Genomic DNA, 22,648 nt, shown 5'->3' with positions numbered 1-22,648 from the left:
CCACTTTCGATAGTGTCAGGAAGTGTCTCCTTCCTGTAGATTTCTTCGCGAAGGCTTGGGTTCAGGCCTTTCTCAAAGAAGTGTGAGAGTGTCACGCCTTCCTTGATATTGGCGATGGTAGCCAACATTTTGAACTTCGAGATGTAGTCCGTAATGTTGTTTCCCATTCTGAGTTCGGCGATTTCGGTGAGGGCATTCACCTGCTTATCAACAGGTTGAAATGCAAGGTTGAATCCTTTCTCGAATTCGGCAAAGGTTCCAAATTTCGGAGGGTTGGTGCTGAAAGCTTCGCGATAGAAGTTATCAGCCCATGCTTTAGCGCTGTTCTTTGTCATTAATGACAGGGCGACTGAGACCATGATCTGCTCGCTGCAGTAGATGGTGGGATTGATGAGAAAATACGTCTTCAAGCTGTAGAGCCATCGTTGTGCATCGTCGGTGTTACCATCGTAGTCCGTTGGTGCTCCTGCTTTGAGTTCAGGGGCATGGACTACAACGGCGGTGGAGGAGGATGGGTTAGACATTCTTGTCTTCGGATTGGCGCTAGTGTTTCGGGGAGGTACTTCGTCTGGAAAGTCCTCTTCAGAAGTCGGAGTGTTTCCTAGATCTTCTTCGTTGTTCAGTCCCTCGTCTGAGTGGTACTGCTCTGTCGGTGAGGTGGGAGAGCTAAACTGTCCATCTACCTCTTCTTCGTCAGGATCTTCCTGATTCGGGTCGCGCTCCCAAGAGAACTTGCGTGTCCAGGGAGTGGTCGTCTTGTATCTGTTTCTGTCCTCGATAGGTGTCGAGGGCTAGAAGGTAACTTGAATCTTTTGTTACGACTTGGATGGTATCTGTTGGCGACGCTCAAACAGAGCATGTGTTGTCAACGGTCGAGGATGTCCTTGGGCTAGCCCAAGGTTAGGGGTCTTACTTGGTGAGGCTTCGGCAAGTAAGATTTGACGCCTATGTCCAAATCGGGTAGCTTATGTCAAGCGGGTGCGAGACGATAAGCTATATCGGCCAAGGCCTACGACACCCGAAGGTTAATCGTAAGATCGTCGTTAATTAGAAGGACAGAAGTCCGACTAGTTAACAGGGGCTTTGCTCGTCGACGAAGTCGATGAGTAAAGATCGAGACTATAGGCTTATCCGCGAAGAGCAGATAAGAGGATAGAATATAGACTGCTGGCGAGGCAGAAAGGATCACTCTGGTGAGAGTAGGAGGTCAAGAACCAAGTAGATTCAAGTTAGGGAATATAGTACATGGTAGCGAGTTTATATAGAGGACAGGAGACGTATTAGTGGGTGATAACTCGTACTACCAGGGAGAGGCAATCAGTAAAGGGTATAACCATAACAGGAAGGCACGTTCGGTTGAGGTAGAACGTGCTAGATAAGAAAGTGAGTCAAAGATCGAAATAAGAAGTGAAACGCGCAGGGGCACGATCATGCAGCTGCGGATCTAAGTATAAGTCGCATGTGCGATTGCGCACTGAGTCAGAGATCAAGAAAGGGAAAAGGGCAAAGGGGATGCATCGTGCATCAGATCATAGGTTACCGTCCGGATGGTAAGGGCAAGGGGACTGTCCACAGGATCAGTCAGGTGGTGGAACGGAGCATGGGTATGCTTCGTCAGCGAAAGGATCCGGCCAGATGTACTGGCTCTGCTGAAGCGACAGGTAGAGAGCAAAAGGGGATGCGAGGATGACAAGGATAATAAGGGTAAGGTTGGGGTAAGGGTATGACACGAGGGCTGATACGAGGAGGATTAGGAGAAAAATGGTAGGGGTCCAAGCGTCTAGATGTTCTTGTAACATTAGGTAGATCTTAGCACGACCTATGCTGCTATACTTGCAGAGCAAGTGCATTCGATCCTAAAGGGATTGCTAATTGGTATTAGTTGTAAAAATGTGTCAGTAATGCAAATAACAAAATGTCTGATGGTGCGAAACAATGTCCGAAGGTAATCCGATGATGTCCGAAGGTACTTATCCAATGTCCTGAAGCCAAAGTGCGATGTCCGAGATTTCAGACTTTCGGACTTCACAATAATGAGTCGGAAACTTTATAACGAGTGTCGGGTTGCGAGCGGTATGCGCGAGTATAACAAGTGACGGAGTATGACGGTGAACGAATGGTAATATTTCGCAATGCAACTAAGAACTACAAGAATATTCTGGGTGATCCGCAGAGTCAGGGAAACGGCTCCTAACTACTGGATGATGATAGCTACGGGTCACTACAGAGTATTTAAGTAAGTACGTAGAAATTCGGAAAACTACAGGCGAAGATAGTAGCAATATATTTCGGGTCCAATGTCCTATGTAATAAGACATGAGGTGCTGCGGACATGTAATAACGCGGTACAAATGTCAGAAAACATGCATGGGAATAACTACACACCTAGTGAGGCTAGTTCGGATGGACAGGACATGGGATGGACAAGTGCGCACAAAGTGCAATCAGCCGATGCGATGTCCGAAGGTCCGATGCACCGGATCCGATACAGAGTGGTTCGGACATGTGCACATATGTTTCGGGTGTTGACGTGAGTATGGAAATATGTGGTTTTGAGCCCAACACCGCGACCATCACTACAGTGATTTCTTCTTGCCTGACTTGATGGTGATGTCGCTGATCAGTTTGCTGACGATGGTATTCCCAGCGGTGTTTGCCCGGCGGCCTATCTTCGAATTACCAAAGTCATTGTGTAGTTTGACCATGAAACGCTAGGTTCATACGTGATTAGCCGATATTTGAATACACTGATTAGGATACAAATATTACCGTCTGAAGGGCATCTCTTGCCTTAGCTATCTGCTCGAGTCTCGTGTTCTCATCTAGGGGCTCTGATGAGTCTTCCAGAGTGATTGGCCAATTTTCCTCCCACTTCTTGAAAAATGGGGGCCAGAAATTGTTGTAGTTCCCCTTTTTTTGCACTCAAGAAAGCTCTCATGGTACGTGAGAACAAAGGTCTGCTGCTCCTCTGAGAGCCAACTACATGGCGCCATCTTAAATGACTACTCATCAGCGCACTAACATTAAAGTAATCTACACTCACTTTTTCTGATTTGTCGTGTCGCATGGGATGCCCTAGATAAAAGTCAGACACACAAAATGAAATAGATCAGTCAGACGTGTACTGATTGCTTCAGCCACAGATGCGGTGCATACTCCCAGAAATAGTTGTCCCATTGCGCCATGACCAGACCAATTGAGACAGTACATGATATCTTCACAGAAAGATTTGCGTATAGGCATGTTTCACACTGTTTGTTGTCACAAATCAATAGTCCCACGGACATACATGGAATTTGGACATACATAGAAGTACATAGTACTATGTACACTAGATGGGGAACTTGTACTCCTGGTACCACAACTCACCCTCCATGAAGGCAATCACCAGTTCACCATCTCTGCCATCTGCCAGATGCAACAAAATGTCTTCCACTATCCCTACTATTTCCCTCATGAACTTGCAGACAGCATCTGCAGCACGCCACTCCTCACAAATACCACACATCTGGAGGATACCGTCCAGTCTGCTGTTTGCTCTGTCAATAAAGTTTTCGAAATTTTCAATAGCGTGTTCGAAGACAGATTTGTCTCCTTGCCTGGTAGGATATAACTTGGGGTCAGGCATAGTCTTGGAGTACTCGTCCACGAGAAAGTCAAAGAATCTTCGTGGAGCTTTGACATAAGCCATGAAGTCGCCCTTGGCATGCTTGACTGCGGCAATGCAGTCATGTAAAGTTCCACTGTTGGTAATGTCAGTTACATTGAGACATGTAAATCAAAGCCACATGACATTGGCTCATCTTCATCATCTGAAGGATCGTTGACTGGACAATTTTTTTTTCTTGGCGCAACTGACGCCGCTTTGCTAGTATAGCCTCTCAACACCTGGAATTTTTTGATTAATCAACTCAAAGACACCGTTGGTGTATTGCTTACTTTAGATAGTGTTGTTTACACTTGTCTCTCGCAGCCTGTACTCTATCTTGATGAGTTTTATGAATAGTTGGGTGTACCATAATGATGGATAGTGAAAGTCAAAGGGAAGAACGCATAATACAGAGCACTCACATTTGTTTGGACCAAAACAATGAGTCTTCGATTTGTCAAGCACACACGAGGATGGTCAGACCATAACACATGGCGCGTCCAAGAGAGACCCACTGCCTCAATGAAATGGTAATATTAAGATACCTATGTGTGTATGAATCAGTATGATATGTATCACAGCAAGCACTTACATTTGTTTGAACCAAAACTCTTTGATTGGTGAACGAAGCACCTGTGAGGATGTGCAAGGATGGTCGGACCATAACACAATCTTAAGACATTGTGACTGAGCAAGACCTGCTAGCTAGGTAGAATGCTAGTGGAAAAATAACTGTGAGTGTGATATGCACTATGGTAGTGCTGCCTCGCAGGAAATATCATTCTGGGCTTACCTAGTATTCAAATACCCAAGTCCCCCTAAGTTTTAGTAAAGTCAGTAACCAGATCCTTGAAAAAGGTTGAACCGATGATTGACCAACAGCAACTAGTTGCGTAGATTTTGCAATGAGATAGCTAAGCACAATGACTTGTAGAGTACCATGGTCCTTCACCGAGATCCATTCAGCTAAGATATAAACTTGCAATGGCAAGAACAGTATGTTGTGGAACGTGGTAGGACCAAAACATATAATTAAGTGTTATTAATAGCTAGCCTATGGCACATGGGCTATTTTTGAGTGGGTTCAAATTTTCACTGTGCTCCTCTGCTCACTCGAACAAATATAATGACCTTGAAGCTCAGTTTAGACAGCTGAACATGAGAGCAAAAAATAGCTTGATATTGACAACTGAAGGATGTGTGCCAGCTAATACTAATCTACCTGTGCCGCCTCACCACGTTCTATAGCGCACTTCACAATCCCAGCACCTTGCTCAACAGATTCCACCTTGTGATATATGGCACGTGAAACTCCAAGCACCTTGGGGCTAGTAGCATCCCTGCGCAAAGATTATTAGTGAACACAATCAATGACGCCTGTCTAAACTTACCATCCTGAGAAGACCCCAATGTAACGACCCCTGGTTATGTAGTAGAGGGGCGCCTTAGCTTCAATAGGTACATTAAAGTACTTGCCATGATGATAACAAAGGGTGGAGCCGTTGGTGAGAGACACATCTACATCCTCACCATTAGAGGAGTCTTTCCCTTCACCAGAGTCGACAGGGATGACAATGGGGGTGAAAGCAGGAACTGCAGTAGCAGTAGGGGAAGGAGCTGTGCTGATGGAAGGGGAAGGAGTATCGGGAGCAGGTACAGAAACATTGGTGATAGAAGCATCCATCACATTAGCAACAGGTTCTGGAACAGTATTAGTCATGATAAATCAAAGAAACAGACAGATTCACCTTTGGCATCAGCTTGACCAATGCTAGCCAGCAATGTATCAGATATTGCCTTCCTGTCATTGAGAGCAAGTCCCTGCAGGATACCAATAAGACCGTCCAGTCTAACGGACACCAGAGTGTCCATCTGACTGGAAGGAGCTGCCAGTGGGATTGGAGTCATATAACAAGATTTAGCAGAGGAGTATGAAATAATGAATGATACATCACTCACCAAGACAGGTATTTATGCAGCCCAGGCAGATCCTCAAAAACACATTGTAGGTAAGTCCTTGGATATAAGAGAAAGAACGGCAACTGACTTGTGCGCATAAAGCAAAGACCAGGTGACTAAGCTCATGCAGATCACATGTGAATGATAAGATTCTCCTTGAAGTTATTGTTTGTGGCACGTGCAATGATTATTATATGTCTACTCGACCTTATAGTTACTAATATTGCTACTTTAAGCTCTCCCAGCAGCACAATACATTTTTATAATGCTTGGCTACGAGGTAATGGGCACGCGAAATGACGTCTAAATGACGTCTAGTAGGTATATTTGATTATGAGCTTGATTCTGACAATACCTAGTAGGTTGATTTGCTTACCTTGGTGTCTACATATCAGGGATGCAGCACTGGTAGGTGCATAGGGGATTGTAGGCGAAGTTGACTGCGAGGATTGCATACTGGTTGTGAGCATTGATTAGCATTTTTATCTGTGTTTTTTGTTGGAGTCACAAGTGGTGGTAGGGAAGCAAGAATAACTGACAACCGTAATGTCAGTAGGTATAATATATATTCAAAGCTGAAAGAAGCTTGGAGAAAGAAGCTTGGAAATACTTGATTCTCCAAGCTTCTTTTGGGCTTTAGAGACTGGAACACTGGCCTTCGCTGATGGCTGTTGAACAGGTACAATGTCTCGCGGGTGCTCAGCAAAGAGTTCCTGGGTCGAGCAAACTCATTTCATACCCTCTGCTGCCAGTACTCCACTATTGTGGCTTCACACAGAGGAGATCACCACCGAGGGTCGCACCCAACTGCACACTCGTTATATTCAAGCACCAAATTCCATCTTCAACTACCTGGACAATGGTTCTGATGCAGGCCTATTTTTCGAGGGCAACTGGGATGAATTTCTCCCAGAACAAGAGGAGTCACAAATTGTTGTGAAACATTGTCTCACAAATACACCGCCACAGTGAGTACTGTTACCTATGATTGTTATTCTAATTTATTGATCATGCCTCAGGATTCACCACTGTTAGTGTGGATGAACGAGCGTCAAATATTTCTGGATGAAACACTTCACCTGGAGGGGCATGGAACTCCAGAGGGTCTCTGTTGTTGTGGCCTTGATGCTCCCTGTTTCCGATGCTGCGACTGCTTTGGCACGCAGATGTTTTGCCAGGAGTGCATACTTTGCAACCACACAGGGAATCCTCTGCACAGGATTGATGTATGTAGACATTTTTTTATCACTGTATCAAACACTGACAGTTGCCTATACCTATAAGATGTGGAATGACTTGTTCTTCCAGCCCACCACCCTTAAAAAGATGGGTCTACGTGTACAGCTAGGTCACACCCCAGGCAAGAGATGCTATAATCCTTGTCCATCCTCTGGTGACAAGTTTGTTGTTATCGACATCCATGGTGTCCATGAGATTGCCCTCGATTTTTGTGTGTGTGCAAGCGCTCAAATTCACTACAAACAGCTACTCCGCACACGCTGGTATCCAGCAACCACATCGGACCCTCGTACTGCTGCGACATTCACTCTGATGGAACACTTCCAACTTCTGTCATTCAAGAGCAAAGTGTCTGCCTACGAATTTTACCACTCACTGGCAGGACAGAACAATAATGCTGGCCTGTCGGTTATAAAGGTATGTATCTAGAAAATATCGTGACTACGGAATACTGACATGAGACATTAGGATCACTACTCTGCATTCATGTGCATGGTCCATGAATGGCGACATCTCAAGCAACTTCGGCATGCAGGAAGAGGACACAATACTGGTGGCATCAAGGCCACCACCACGGGTGAATTGGCTGTGCAGTGCCCAGCATGTCCCCACCCTGGCAAAAATTTGCCAGAAGGTTGGGAGAACTGAACCGCTGTCAGTTAGGTCAGTCTTAATTGTCGATTATAGTGACGCCCTCATACTGATGAACTATTTTTAATCCAGGTGGAAATATGTGTTGTTCATCGCGATCGACACCAACTTTAGGCTTAAATGCAAGGCTGTGTCATCAGACAATGTCGACCCTAGCCTCAACTCTGGGTGGGCATATTTCATTCAGGAGGCTGACTACAAAACATACTTGGCCCATCAAGCTGGCGTCAAGCAAGATGTAAGTACATGACCCTACTATTATGTGATGTGACTCATCTGACTAGTAGTATACAGCGCAGTACATGTGTCAGTCACAATGCCGTTAATTTGGCAGATACGAAGTCTTCACATGGTCTGGCCACAACAGGTGTTGGTACAGTAGACTGTGCCAGGCATGATATGAAGCTTGCCAATGGTGTTGGAGACTTGCAAAAGGGTAAAAAGTGCATTGTACTTTCATCGTATATCATGTGCATACTGATGGATTGATTTGTTGTATATAGATATATTAATATGGACTACCTCGTATTCTCGGCACTGTTGGCCTTCACGGTAACCATGATCAACATATTGTATGATATTGCCTGTCAATGGCATAAGAAGCTCTGGACGTGTATGGAAGGCATGCCCTCAAGGTTTCACATACCTCACGACTCAATGACCATCTGACTTTTTGTGCTGAAGTTTCACCTGAAGGCGCACATTGACACATGTCAAAGAAACTTTTCCTTCAATTGGTCGAAACACGTGGGATGAACAGATGGTGAAGCTCCCGAGCGTGGTTGGTCGAATACAAATCGTGTTGCAACAAGCACAAAGGAGATGGGCCCAGGGTCACATTGAGATACCCTTGATGACCATTTCGGGGATTGGAACTGGAAGAAAGTTACAGCGCAGGGTCAGTGTTGTTTCTCTGGTGGAAGTCTCGTGCTTATCTGTGAATAGGTTGTACACTCTTGCGCAAGATCCGTGACGCTGTTAAGTGGAAGAAGGAGCATGGGGAAGGACTGGCAGAGCTAGAGAGGATGGTTCAGCCAGCTCTCATCCAACAAGACAGCGCCTGAAAATGGATATCGCTAATGTGTCTCTTCATCCCACGGACAAGCAGAAGGCTACCATGCAGACTTGCATCACCACCCTCCAATGTCGACTGGATGCCTGGGCTCATGTCCAAGAGCTATATATGCCCATTGTGTCCCAGCTCCGTCATTGATCTTCAGACACTGGCGTGTCAAATATGGTGCAGCTAAAGCCTGAGGCAGTCAAGCTTTGGCTCCCATCTGAACTCCAACCAACAGCAGGATGCCACAACAGGCTGGCTGAACACGAATGGGATCTACGTCACGCACAAGCACTGGATGCCCTTAATGAGGTCCATTCTCATCTCTGCCTCCAGTCTCACATGTATATCTACAAAGATTGAAATGTATGTGTTCAGGCCGCTTCCACCCACGCACAGGCCCTCATTGAAGGTGTGGAGCGGAGGAAATGTGCTAGTGTTGACAAGTATCGGTGTGCGCGTAACGCGCTGTTAGCTCTTGGCCATCGACTCAATAAGTCTGGCTGGGACATGTCCCTTCCCCCACTGCTGGACTCACAAGTGAAGCCTATGGGCAACATGGAGAGACAAGGCACTGGTACTATTTCTTGGATCTGGCTGGACTCGCATGTGGACAATAGCAGCTCAGAAAATGAGTGAGTTCAGGATTGTGAGTCTGCTAGCTCTAATTTGAGATGGTATACTGACTACATCTGATAGCTGTTCGAGTTGAGTGGTGCAAGGCACGCGTGCGTGCAAACTGCTGGTTGGAGGAAGTTGAACTCCTCCTCGAGGAGATGCGAAGAGTTATAGTGTTCTTGAGGTGGCAGGTGTTGGAAATACGCTCAGTGTTGGGAATCAACAACTATATTTCATTCTAATGTACCTGTTGGAAATATGCTAAGGTAGTCCAAGTGTAAGTACATGTATATGTGAAAAAGACAAATGAAATGCATACCTCAGTGTTTGGAATCAACGACTGAGGCACGCAGATGGCAGAAGAACAAAAGTACTTATGCTAGAGCAAGAAACAGAGATTGAACACAAAGTGGCGAGGTTGGACCCAATACCTAAGTTAATCTGCCCCAATGGGCACCAATATCATAACACGGATCTTCCAAGTGCGATTCTCCAATGTATCGCATGATACACCGGTGCATGATGCACCGGATTATGATAACATCCTGGACCTCCAACATCCTGGTTCTCCAACACACCCCCTCAACCCACCACAAGTGATAGTCCTGAACGGTGAGTCACAAACGTGCTGTGCGGAAGTGCCTTGGTAAAGATGTTGGCACTGTTGCGATGAGTGGAGACCCATATGGGTAAGAATGTACCGGCCTCGACGTGCCCTCGGATGAAGTGATAGCACAGGTCAATGTGCTTCGTACAAGTGTGATTGGCGGCTTCTTCGGACAATGCTATAGTTCCAGTATTATCGGCATAGAGTCGAAGAGGAAGGGTAAGTGGGATCTTCAAGCACTCGCAGAAAGACTTGATCCAGAGTCCGTCCTGGATTGCGCCTGTTAAGGCCATGTACTCTGATTCTACTGATGACAATGCCTGGGTGGTTTGCTTCTTTGCAGCATGTGAGATAGGGCCGCCATAAAAGTACCAGATGTATCCAGTGATGGAAATGCAATCTTCTGGGGATGTGGCCCAGTCCACATCACTGAAGCCATGGACGATTGTATCTGCATTCTTGCCCCCATAGTGCACACAGTAAGAAATAGTGCCGGCGAGATATCGAAGGACACGTTTGGCGGCAGCGTAATGATGAGGCTTTGAGTTGGTGTTGTGCTGGGATAGTTTCATGACGGCAAGTGCAATATCAGGATGAGTGTACATCGCAAGGTAGAGTAGCTCTCCAATGAGCTTGCGATATTCTGATGCGAGATTGTTGATGTCAGGATACACGTCAGTGTCGCAGCCGAAGGGGAAGGATGGGTCCATTGGAAGGGAGACGTGATTGCACTTGCGAAGGCCATGTTCCTTGAGGAGATGCATGATGTAGTCCTGTTGGTGCATCCAGAGCTCTTGGGTGGTGCAAGAGCAAACATACTGAACACCTAGGTGTTTGATGACTGGTCCTAGGTCTGCAATCCCGAAACGTTCAGCAATACAACCCTTAATCCAATCAAGGAACTTCCGGCTATTGCTACCTGCAAGGCTGTCATTGACGTGCCAGGCGATGATGCAAACTACGTGCACCCCCTTATCCGTGACGTGATCATAGACGAATACAGCATAATCAACCTCGCAATGGACGAAGCCCAAATGAACGAGGACTGTGCGTAACAGCTCGTACCAGTCGTATGTGGCTTGCTTCAGCCCGTAGAGTGAGGACAACAGATGACACACCAAACTCGCTTCATCATGTCGTGGTTGCTCAAAACCGGGTGGTTGACGCATGTACACGTCCTTGTGTAACTTCCCCCACAAGAAGGCTTGCTTCACATCAAAACTGTCGAGCTCCCAATCTTTGGCCGCTGCATATGCTGAGAGAAGGTGAATGGATGATGGTCTCGCCACTGGAGCAAAGGTTTTGCCGAAGTCGATTCCTGGAACCTGTGAGAAGCCCTGCACTACAAGGTGTGCTTTATGCACAGACCCTCCCTTTGCATCATCTTTAAACCCCAATACCCATCTGCAACCTATTGCCTTCCGCCCTTCTGGTAGCTCTACTAACTCATAAATGTTCATTTCCGACATTAGGTTGATCTCCCTGCGCATTGCAGCCAACCATTGGTCACAATCGGAGTGTTGCATTGCCTCATCAAAGGTGGTGGGTGGAATCTTCATGTTGTAGTCTGAGGTGAGTGGATTCTGACGAGTGTCACTGTGAATGGTGACACACGCAAATTCGGTTGCGATCAGGCTGGCTAGCATGCAGGGATATCCAACTTCATCCTCGTCTGGGACAATAGCATCTGGATCTGAGGTAGCAGGTGAGGCAGGCACGTCATTCACCCCCTCAGGAGGAGGAGGCACCCCCTGGATGCGCGCTTGACGCAACTCACGCTGACGAGCCAGACATCCTTTGTCAGATGCAATCTGCTCTTGGAAGAGCTGTCCACGTGTGGTGGGCATGCGCGATCGTTCAGAGCGACAAGGTTTAGCAGTAGGTGGTGTAGGAACAGTTGAAGTTGGCAGGGAGGATGTGGGAGAGACAGAGGTTGATGTGGCAGAGGACGATGTGGAAGAGGGACAGGACACGGCAGAATCCTCTTCTTCTGAGTCATCATCACCCGTTGATGGGAATGGATGGCCTGAGAATGTTTCGTCAAAGATTACGTCATGTGAGTTAAAGAACACACTGGTCGCCTTGTCTCTGAAATGCCAGGCCTGATCACCAGGGGCATAGCCCATGAAGTAAGCCTCGCGTGATTTCGGGCTGAGTTTCATTGGGAGTTTGGAGGGTATGTGAGTGAAGCAGCAAGCACCAAATACTCGGATGTGAGAGAGATCAGGCTTGACCTTGTGAAGCATCTCATAAGGTGTCTTATCAGCAGGCAAGGCGTGTGACTCGGTGCGGTTGAACAGGTCTGCTGCAGTTAGAGCGGCCTCACCCCAAAGATTGCGAGGAAGACATGCATAAGTGAGCATGGCATACATGTGCCCCTCAATAGTGCAAATCATGCACTCTGCCCTACCGTTCTGCTGATGAGAGTAAGGTGCAGAGAGCTGACGCTTGATCCCAGCCTGTGCAAGGTCCATAGTGAATGCCTCATTCAGAAACTCTCCTCCATTGTCGGAACGGAAAGCAACAATGCGCAGACCCGAACAATTTTCCCATTGTGCACAAACAGTGCGCCAGGCATCCAAGGCTTGATCCTTAGTAGCCAGGAGCTGAAGATCCAGAATTCCCGTGTGATCATCAAGAAAGACAATAAAATATCACTTGTGGTGAGGAGTTTCAATGGGAAGCGGACCACAGACATCGGAGTGGATAAGTTCGAGGAAGCGAGATGCTGGTGGGGACTCTGACGTGGGGTGAGGTTGACGTGCATGCTTGCCAATGATGCAAGATTTGCACCGAGATATGGGCTTGTTGGAATCCAGAGAGAACCCTTGGGCAGTGCGAGGAAGACGGTACACAGACTCACCTCCAGTGTGGCCCATGCGGGCATGCCAGAGATCATAGGTGAGGGAGACACATGCAAATGCTGAGACCTCTTGAACAAGAGATACAGGCTGGTGAGGAGGTATGAACTCAAGGTCGACATAAAAGAGTTGTCCTGTCATGGGGAGAGTACCAAGCAATGACCCTCTATAAACAAGCTCACAGCGGGCAGGTGCTCCATGGAAGTTGCACTCCCAGCCCTTCGCTAGCATCCAACTGATGGACAGCAAGTTGAGCATAGCCCCGGGAGCGTGGAGACAGTTGGACAGCCGCATGTGGTGGCGATCACTGCCAATCTTGAGCCACATGACGCAATCTCTACGTCCAGAAGTGGGGAGAGAGATCCATGGTTTGCAGTCTTGACAACGACTGGATCCTCCATCGAGTAGGTCCAGAACATGGTGCGATCACTGATGAGGGTGCTTGTGGTTCCCGAGTCGAGAATGGTGGACAACACGTGCATGTGAGCTGAGATGTCGCCAGTGACAGAAGGTTCATCAGGAAGGTCCTCAATGGTTGCACATGAGAGATCACGTCTGTGCGTGGCAGTCGAGTCGGGTGCGTTATGCGTAATGAGCGCAGCGATGGATACTGGTGGCAGAGTGATTGAGGATGATGATGGAGTAGGTGCATTTGCAGCAACAGCTGCAGTTTCCCTCTTCTTTTTCTGCCAAGGTGCTTTTTTTTCTTCTTTTTTTTGCTTCAGATTATAGTCCTTTGGGGTCATAGACCCTATGTTGGACATTGTCTCATCATGAGCATTCTACCATAGTTTGTTTTGTTTGGGGCTTTTCTTTATGTTGCGAACTCGTACTCTGTCACCTAGGTGATCAAGCACAAAAAGAGCGCTGCGGGTAAGAAGATTGTTAGTAGAGGTGTTTGGGAGAATACATAAGACTTCTCAGTGATGATCTGATCGTATTTGTCTTGTGTTGATGGTGCTTCCTCTAGTTGACATGTCTTCTTTTGTCCCATCAGTGATATCAACGAGTGGTGTCAGTCTTGATGTGGGAGAGTGGGTTGATGGTGGGGCTTGATGGTTTACACGGTGTCTGGGTATGTACTTGTTACATATTTGCTTCAATATAATTGTTCGTTGATGTTACAATTTGCTGAAGGTTGGTTTGAATCTTCCTGTGCTATTTACATAACAGATGAGATGTGGGGTGATTTTTTCAGAGGTTAGTATGTGGGTTATGGACATGATGTCATGGTGTGTGGCATTGGCGAAGATATGGCATTCATTGCGGTATTGGGGGCATTCAAATAGATAGTGGTGGATGGTTTTATTTGTTCCTGGGCATATTGGACAGTGCAGTGATATGGATTTGCTAATTCGATATAGGTGGTGGTTGAGGGGGATGTGTCGGGTTTGGAGCTGGATGTATATGCTGGCGTGTCTTTTGGGTATGCCATTAACAAGTTTGAGGTACTTAGTGGAGGGCATGGACGGGTTGATGTCACAGGGTTCAAGTGAAGCGAGGGGATTTCGTCCAGAGGGTTTTCCATATTTCCTTCATCTTGATCTTTTGTGCAGCTCTTAATGCTGGGGCGTTACATAACAGTGGCTTGTTCCGCAGATATCTAGGCAGTTTACGTGTTGGGCTGTTGTTCTGTGGGTTTTCTGCTGCTTTCTTAGCTTCGCAGTCTGCTAACCCATTGCCTGGTATGTTCATGTGTCCTGGTACCCAGCGTACAGTGAGTTTGAAGTTCCTTTGGTTGTCCTGTCATTTCAAGATGGCTTTGATCATGTTCCTGAAGTGTCCTGGGATGAAGTCGCTACTGTCCTTGTCCGTCGAGGATCCACATACTATTGCTGCCTGGTTGTTGAGTAGTATTGAGGCCGGGAATATCACATTTCGTTCTGTTGCTAGGAGTTGGGTGGCTAAGGTCAGTCCTAATGTTTCAGCTTTGTATACTGTGTGTTCATTGTCTGGTCCTAGGTGATAGCATAGGATGTGTGGTTCTTGTCCATTGCGTATTAGTATTGCTGCTGCTCCAATCCCTCCTTTGTATCCTGATCCATCCATATATATTTGAATTGTGTCGTTTACTTGTTTGTGTTCCGGTATTGCCTCTTTCTTGTTTTTTTGCAATTTTTATTTCATATATCAGCTCTTCCGGTGTTCTCGTTTGTTTCGATGGGTCTATTTTTTCTACTTTGTCCGGGAAGACTTGGAAGGTGTGGATGAGGTTATGCAGTGATGAACAGTGGGTCTGGATGTTGTGCTTTGTTATCCATTGGATTTTCCTGTGGAGAGGGTGGGATTGGGGCAGGGTAGCTGTTACAAGAACATCTAGATGCTTGGGCCCCTACTATTTTTCTCCTGATCCTCCTCATATCAGCCCTCGCATCATACCCTTACCCCGACCTTACCCTTGTCATCCTCGTCATCCTCGCATTCCCTTTCGCCCTCTACCTGTCGCTTCAGCAAAGCCAGTACATTTGGCCGGATCCTTTCGCTGACGAAGCATACCCATGCTCCGTTCCACCACCTGACTGATCCTGCGGACAGTCCCCTTACCCTTACCGTCTGGATGGTAACCTATGATATGATGCACGATGCATCCCCTCTGCCCTGTTTCCTTTCTTGATCTCTGACTCGGTGCGCAGTCGCACATGCAACTTATACTTAGATCCGCAGTTGCACGATCGTGCCCCTGCGCGTTTCACTTCTCAGTTCGACCTTTGACTCACTTCCTTATCTAGCACGTTCTACCTAGACCGAACGTGCCTTCCTGTTATGGTTATACCCTTTACCGATTGCCTCTCCCGGTAGTACGAGTAATCATCCACTAATACGTCTCATGTCCTCTATATAAACTCGCTACCATGTACCATATTCCCTAACTTGAATCTACTTGGTTCTTGACCTCCTACTCTCACCAGAGTGATCCTTCTGCCTCGCCAGCAGTCTATATTCTATCTTCTTATCTGCTCCTCGTGGATAAGCCAATAGTCTCGATCTTTACTCACCGACTTTGTCGACGAGCAAAGCCCCTGTTAACTAGTCGGACTTCCGTCCTTCTAATTAACGACGATCCTTACGATCAACCTTCGGGTGTCGTAAGCCTAGGCCGATATAGCTTATCGTCTCGCACCCGCTTGACATAAGCTACCCGATTTGGACATAGGCGTCAAATCGTACTTGCCGAAGACACGCCAAGTACGACCCCTAACCTTGGGCTAGCCCAAGGACATCCACAGACCGTTGACGACACAAGCTCTGTTTGAGCGTCGCCAACAGATACCATCCAAGTCGTAACAGTAGCCAAGCGTACTGCGGCGTGGTGACAGAACTTTTGGAGTAGCAGTGGTATAGGGAGGAGGTTCACATGGGCTTCAAGAGAGTCAGTCAGGGAGGTCCTCATGGCACCTGTTATACTTATCACTGCTATTCATTGTATTGATGTGAGCCTTTTCGCTATACCTTTTGAACCTCATTGCATAACGTTCATGTTGGTTCCTTTCTTGAGTATAGGCCTGAACCATATGTCGACTCCATATGCAAATTTCGAGACTGCTACCATTAGATATAGTTGTCGCATTAGTTTGGTCAGTATTTCCATAGCCGTTTTCGAGAGACGTCGGATCTGTAGAACATATTCAGTGCCTTTTGCTATTGCATATGCTGTGTGCTCCTTCCAGGTGAGTTCCTGGTCAGCTATGATTCCTAAAAAGCGCGTATGGTGAGATGGTTGGATAGTTATATCGTTGATGACAATTGGTCTTTGTTCCTTTGTTTTGCTACGTGTGAAGTCCATGAGCACGAACTTTGTAGTTTTCGAATTTTGAGTTATGTTCGTTTGACCATTGGTATCCTCCATTTTCTCGTTCGAGCATGTCCCTGAGTATGTTGTGCTGTCTCTTCAAAGGTTTCAGCAATGGCGATGAAGGCCGTGTCATCCACAAAAGCTAGTGCGATTTCTTCTCTGCGGTTGCCTATGCGTCCTCGTGCTACTTCAACCAGATCGAAGTTGTATATTATGTAGCATATCATAGATAGTGGGTCCCCGTGTCCTATACCATTGTTTACTGGGAACCAATCTGAGAGAAAGTCGTTGAATCTTAGCTGTGTACGGTGTCCTGTGAGCATCTTTTCTGTGAAGTAAACTAGTTCTGGAGGTAGGCAGCGACATTTCATGTTGTGAATGAGACGGCTTGTGACTGCGTTCGGGAAGGCACCTTCAATATCCAGGTACAGTACTGATGCTACTTGTTTCAATCTTCATGCATCCTTGATTGTCGCTTCCAGAAGGTGTACAGAGTCTGTGGTTGATTGTCCTGGGTGTCCTCCAAAGTGGTTGGGTGGTAGAAGATGGTGGGTTTCGAGGATGTCGGTTACTTGTTGTGTAACTATAGCTGTCAGTAGTTTGCACGTGGTGTTGATCAAAGCTATTGGACGGTATGCCTTAGGAGTGGTGTAGTCAGCTTTGCTGGGCTTGCATAGTACGATTGTCGTGAATTCACGCCATGGTTCATAGTACGTTCGGTGTGTGAATACTGCGTCGAATATGCAGGCTAGATATGGGGTGAGTGCTTCGGAGTTCCGTTTGAAAACTATGTTGCATATTCCATCCAGTCCTGGGGCTTTGTATGGGCTCGTATTCTTGATGGCTTGTTCGACATGTGTTTCTGTGATACGTTCGAATGGGACTATTGGTTCTGGGTATATGTAGTCTTCTGGAATGAAATCGTTAGTGGGGGGCGGAGGGAAGAATGATTTAGCTAGAATTGAACTCTTTTCATTGTTGAATATGGCTTCAGTGATTGTTCCGTCTGCGTTCTTGGATTGGAGGACTGGTATATGGGTTTTGCTGCCGTCTGTGCTAGGGGTGGTGACATACTTGTTGGCTATCCAGACTTCACGTTGCATGGCCTCCTCGAGGAATTGAGTCCAGTGATCTTTCTTGGCTTTGTAGATGGCTTCTGAGACTTGGTTTCTGATTCTGCGGTGCTCCTCGTGTGCTGGGTGATTCAGTAGCGCTCTGAATTTGTATGAAAGACCACTTAGCTCGTGTTTGCATTCTAACATTTGGGATAGTTCCTTGGTCCACCATCATTTCGCATGCGGGTTTGGTTTGGTCTTCGGCACCACTTCTTTGATGACACTTCGGAGTACCTTCGTGAGATTCTTCGCTGCAGTTTGGAATTTTTCCTGGTCTGCTATTGGTTACGGTTCTGGTATTGTAGCTAGTTGTTCTTTGAGGCGCTTCACGAATTTCTCCCAGTCTACGTCCTGGTAATTGAGGTTGGTCGTCATCGTTGCTTGCTGGACTGCCATGTCAAGTGTGCTGAGGATGGGGATGTGGTCTGTTTTCGGTGGTCTCAGATCCAGGGCCATATCGCATATGGTAAATAGTTCTAGTGTGTGGTCAGTGCAGAAGACATTGTCCGGTCAAGTCCAGTTTCCCGTTCTCATAGATTGTAGTGTTGGTTTGTCTTTCACTAGCGCTTGACACATACCATAGTCCACTAATAATTCAATCCATGCCTCCGCATTTACCTGTGCTTTGTGTGGCTCGCATAAGTGTTGGTTGTGTTCTTCTTCCCAGAGTGCATGGTGGCAGTTGAAGTCTCCTAACCATATAATGTGGTCTTCGTGTGTGGGGCAGATGGTGTGGATGTTGTCCTCAAGGTATCATTGAAGGGTGGGGGGGGTGTCCTGCTTCTCTCTATCACTATATATGTTGAATACTGTTAGCTTACCAAAGGTTCCTGTGAATTGAATCACTACTATGTCTGTTGATGGGAAGGGGATCTGTCTCCAGCTGTTAGTGTTAATGCGCTTATGTACTAGGGTTACGGCACATGACCATTTCGCTTGCATGTATCGTAGAGTTGGATATATTACATGCCAGTCGGGTGTGGCTTTCGTGTTACCTTTTGAGTCTATAGTTGGTTCTTGAATGGCGATGACGTCCCAGTCGCGGGCTGTATGTGGGCCACTGAGGATACAGTGCTGGGTGTCTGGTGATGTGTTGAGGTTTTCTTGCCATATTTGTAGATGGACTGCGGTGTTATCAGGTGTGTTAATCATCTCCAACCATCGTGTTCTCGTTGGCTGAATTGGGTTACTTCCGGTGGGTTGAAGTGCGGTTCGACGGATTCAGATCTTGGGCGTGTTGTTGCGTGACTTGGTGCGAAGCCTCTTGATGGTAGCTGGACTCCTCTTGTTGGTGGGGTGCCTCTGGTCAGTGCTGGGTTTCTTCTCTGTGGGTAGTTGTCGATGTGTTGCTGGATTAGGTCCCCATTTGTTGTGTGGTTTGAGGGTGGTTTGCGGTATGGTGGAGGTTTGGGCGGGGTTGCTACTTGTGTCCATTGTTCGTTGGTGGGGAAGTATGGCATGGTGTTATCCGGGTATCTTTTGTCAGTATCTTCGCATTTCTGAATGAAAGAAGGGCAGTCTTGGCTCCAGCTAGGGTGATCGTCTGCATTGCATGCTGTGCAGAAGTGTTTGTCTTTCGTTGAGCAGTCTTGGGTGCAGTGATTGTTGCCGCAGTTTGGGCATGTGTCTCCGTGTGCTATGCATTCACGTGCTATGTGGCTGTAATGTTGACATTTTGCACAGTGAAGGGGTCCTCGTCTGTTCTTTTTCGGCCATAATAGCATATGGTCCACCGTGATACCTTTGCATATCGCTGAGTTAGCCGTTTGAGGATCTGTGAAGGTTAGCATTAAGTGTGCGACTCTTTGTGTACTTGATCGTTTCTCGACTGGTTTTACCCAATGGGCTGTTGATATAGCTCCTTTGTTCCATTCATTTTCTTTCTCTAGTTGTTTTATATTGTCTTTGTTGCTTGGGTCATAGCTGACCGGCATGAACGGGATGATTAGGGAGTAGGTTCTTTCTCTGAAGGTGGCTTCTGGGTCGAGGTTGCGCGTTAGTTCATTTTTGATGTCAGTGTTGCTATGAATGAGAGTGGCTGCTTCTTTGGTTGTTAGTTCAATTACCATACCTCCTTGTTTGAATTGAGTAACCGAGTGCATTTCCAGTTTGGGTGATTCATCGTCCGTTTTGATGCTGCTGAGTGCATTCTTGACTCGTACTACTAGTCGCGTGTGGGATGATTTTCCTGCTGCTAAAGGACTGTTAGCTGCGAAACCTATCATGATTTGCCTGTCTTTTATCGCTTCTCGTGCCATGCATTGTGTTTGTTGGTTCTGGGCTTCTGTACCTGGGTGTTGGTCTGCTGTGAGTATATTTGCGTAAGACAGCTTGGAGGTAATGGATTCGGCTACTCGTCGTTACGACTTGGATGGTATCTGTTGGCGACACTCAAACAGAGCGTGTGTCGTCAATGGTCGAGGACGTCCTTGGGCTAGCCCAAGGTTAGGGGTCTTTACTTGGTGAGGCTTTGGCAAGTAAGATTTAACGCCTATGTCCAAATCAGGTAGCTTATGTCAAGCGGGGGCTCGACGATAAGCGTATCTGCCAAGGCTTACGACACCCGAAGGTTAATCGTAAGATCTGCGTTAATTAGAAGGACAGAAGTCCAACTAGTTAATAGGGGGCTTTGCTCGTCGACGAAGTCAATGAGTAAAGATCGAGACTAGAGACTTATCCGCGATGAGCAGATAAGAAAGTAGAATATAGACAGCTGGCTAGGCTGAAGGAATCACTCTTGTTAGGAGTAGGAGGTTAAGAACCAAGTAGATTCAAGTTAAGGAATAAGATACATGGTAGTGAGTTTATATAGAGGAAAGGATGTGTATTAGTGGGTGATAACTTGTACTACCAGAAAGGGAACTGGTCAAAGGGTGATACTAGAAAAGGAAGGCACGTTCGAGGTGAGTCACAGGCGAACCAGAATGTGCAGATAAGAAATGAGTCAAACAACAGAACAGGAAGTGAAACATGCAGGGGCACGATCGTGCAACTGCGGAACTAAGTATAAGTACACATGTGCGACTGTGCACCAAGTCATAGATCAAGAAAGGAAATAGGGTAAAGGGGATGCAGCGTGCATTGTATCATAGGTTACCGTCCAGACGGTAAGGGCAAAGGGGACTGTCCACAGGATCAGTCAGGGGGTGGAACGGAGCATGGGTATGCTTCGTCAGCGAAAGGGTCCGGCCAGATGTACTGGCTCTGCTGGAGCGACAGGTAGAGAGTGAAGGGGAACACAAGGATGACTAGAATAACAAGAGCAAGGTCGGGGTAAGGGTGTGATGCAAGGGCAGAGACGAGGAGGATGAGGAGAAAAATGGTAGGGGCCCAAGCGTCTAGATGTTCTTGTAACACTCGTTCTGAAAGGCTGTCCACGGCTGTTTGAATTTTCTCTAGTTGCAGGTTTGGGGTGTTTGATGATGGGATGTTCATATCTGTGGCTAGTTTGGTTAGCTTCTCTTCGGTGTCCTGTAACTTAGCTATGTGTGGGGAAATTGCTGCCGTGATATGCCTTGCTATGATGTCTGTATTTTCATCTAATACTGCCTCTTCCAACACGAAGGCTATTGCACGGATTGCTGTTTGTGCTGGGAGTGAGATTCTGTTTAATTGGGTTATGTGCAGGAGTATTTCGGTGATGGCTTCTGTTGTGTACGGTTTACCACTTATAGCAAGGGCGATATGTTCTAGGTAGGCTTTGCTGGATGTCGCATTAGTAACTTCGTTATTTAGAGCTATAATTTCATTAGTGGTTAATTTGGGTGGGGCACGTCTATTTTGTGTTGGCACAACTGCCGGAGTGGGTGGCTGGGAAGGTTCAGAGGAGTTGCTATTGTTGATGTTGGTGTTTGGAGCCATCATGTCCTTTAGATTCCTAGATCTGTTCCCTTTATTGCTCCCCAAGGCGGGTGTTGGAGCCATCTATATTGAGATTTTGCTTGGTTCTACTGTTTGTTGAAGGTTGGGAGCGCTGTTGAGCACGTGTTTAGTTCTGGGGTCCTAGCCAGGGTGCCACTTGGTTCAGGTCCAAGGGGTGTTCTGCCAAGGTGCTTGACCCACCATTCCTCCTCCTTCATGGAAGCAGTGTTCTTTTTCATGGTCCCCGCGTCCACAGCCAGTCATTAAGCAGAAAACCCCTTGGGTGTTACAAGAACATCTAGATGCTTGGGCCCCTACCATTTTTCTCCTAATCCTCCTCGTATCAGCCCTCGCATCATACCCTTACCCCGACCTTACCCTTGTCATCCTTGTCATCCTCGCATTCCCTTTCACTCTCTACCTGTCGCTTCAGCAAAGCCAGTACATCTGGCCGGATCCTTTCGCTGACGAAGCATACCCATGCTCCGTTCCACCACCTGACTGATCCTGTGGACAGTCCCCTTGCCCTTACCGTCTGGACGGTAACCTATGATATGATGCACGATGCATCCCCTTTGCCCTTTTCCCTTTCTTGATCTCTGACTCAGTGCGCAATCGCACATGCGACTTATACTTAGATCCGCAGCTGCACGATCATGCCCCTGCGCGTTTCACTTCTTATTTCGATCTTGACTCACTTTCTTATCCAGCACGTTCTACCTCGACCGAACGTGCCTTCCTGTTATGGTTATACCCTTTACCGATTGCCTCTCTTGGTAGTACGAGTTATCACCCACTAATACACCTCCTGTCCTCTATATAAACTCGCTACCATGTACTGTATTCCCTAACTTGAATCTACTTGGTTCTTGACCCCCTACTCTCACCAGAGTGATCCCTTCTGCCTAGCCAGCAGTCTATATTCTATCTTCTTATCTGCTCTTCGCGGATAAGCCTATAGTCTCGATCTTTGCTCATCGACTTCGTCGACGAGCAAAGCCCCTGTTAACTAGTCGGACTTCTGTCCTTCTAATTAACAACGATCTTACGATTAACCTTCGGGTGTCGTAAGCCTTGGCCGATTTAGCTTATCGTCTCGCACCCGCTTGACATAAGCTACCCGATTTGGACATAAACGTCAAATCTTACTTGCCAAAGCCTCGCCAAGTAAGACCCCTACCCTTGGGCTAGCCCAAGGACGTCCTCGACCGTTGACGACACACGCTCTGTTTGAG

General features: G+C 47.0%; 3 protein-coding genes across 3 annotated transcripts; 1 reads left to right on the top strand and 2 right to left on the bottom strand.

Annotated features, from left to right (window-relative positions):
- Positions 1-2,751: 2,751 nt before the first annotated feature.
- Positions 2,752-5,557, bottom strand: EDB93DRAFT_1107253 (uncharacterized protein; the record flags this gene model as incomplete). The annotated part of the gene is made up of 11 exons (XM_041447703.1): positions 2,752-2,910; positions 3,044-3,075; positions 3,370-3,743; positions 3,940-3,985; positions 4,072-4,096; positions 4,119-4,194; positions 4,242-4,282; positions 4,763-4,801; positions 4,872-4,989; positions 5,041-5,350; positions 5,398-5,557. The coding sequence occupies 11 exons, from the start codon at positions 5,555-5,557 to the stop codon at positions 2,752-2,754; spliced, it is 1,380 nt and encodes a 459-aa protein (XP_041303618.1).
- Positions 5,558-6,618: 1,061 nt separating this feature from the next.
- Positions 6,619-8,167, top strand: EDB93DRAFT_1242627 (uncharacterized protein; the record flags this gene model as incomplete). Its single annotated transcript, XM_041452039.1, has 7 exons — positions 6,619-6,834; positions 6,893-7,264; positions 7,316-7,481; positions 7,507-7,510; positions 7,571-7,736; positions 7,793-7,941; positions 8,002-8,167. The coding sequence occupies 7 exons, from the start codon at positions 6,619-6,621 to the stop codon at positions 8,165-8,167; spliced, it is 1,239 nt and encodes a 412-aa protein (XP_041303617.1).
- A 10,204-nt stretch (positions 8,168-18,371) lies between these two features.
- Positions 18,372-19,657, bottom strand: EDB93DRAFT_1066478 (uncharacterized protein; the record flags this gene model as incomplete). Its single annotated transcript, XM_041444908.1, has 2 exons — positions 18,372-18,704; positions 18,743-19,657. Coding segments are annotated over 2 exons (1,248 nt in total), but the record flags the coding sequence as incomplete, so codon positions are not given.
- Positions 19,658-22,648: the final 2,991 nt, after the last annotated feature.

The sequence above is a fragment of the Suillus bovinus genome (assembly GCF_016758785.1).
Source record: "Suillus bovinus strain UH-Sbo-P2 chromosome Unknown EDB93scaffold_73, whole genome shotgun sequence".
Lineage (NCBI taxonomy): Eukaryota > Fungi > Basidiomycota > Agaricomycetes > Boletales > Suillaceae > Suillus > Suillus bovinus.
This window is presented reverse-complemented; position numbering and strand designations above follow the sequence as displayed.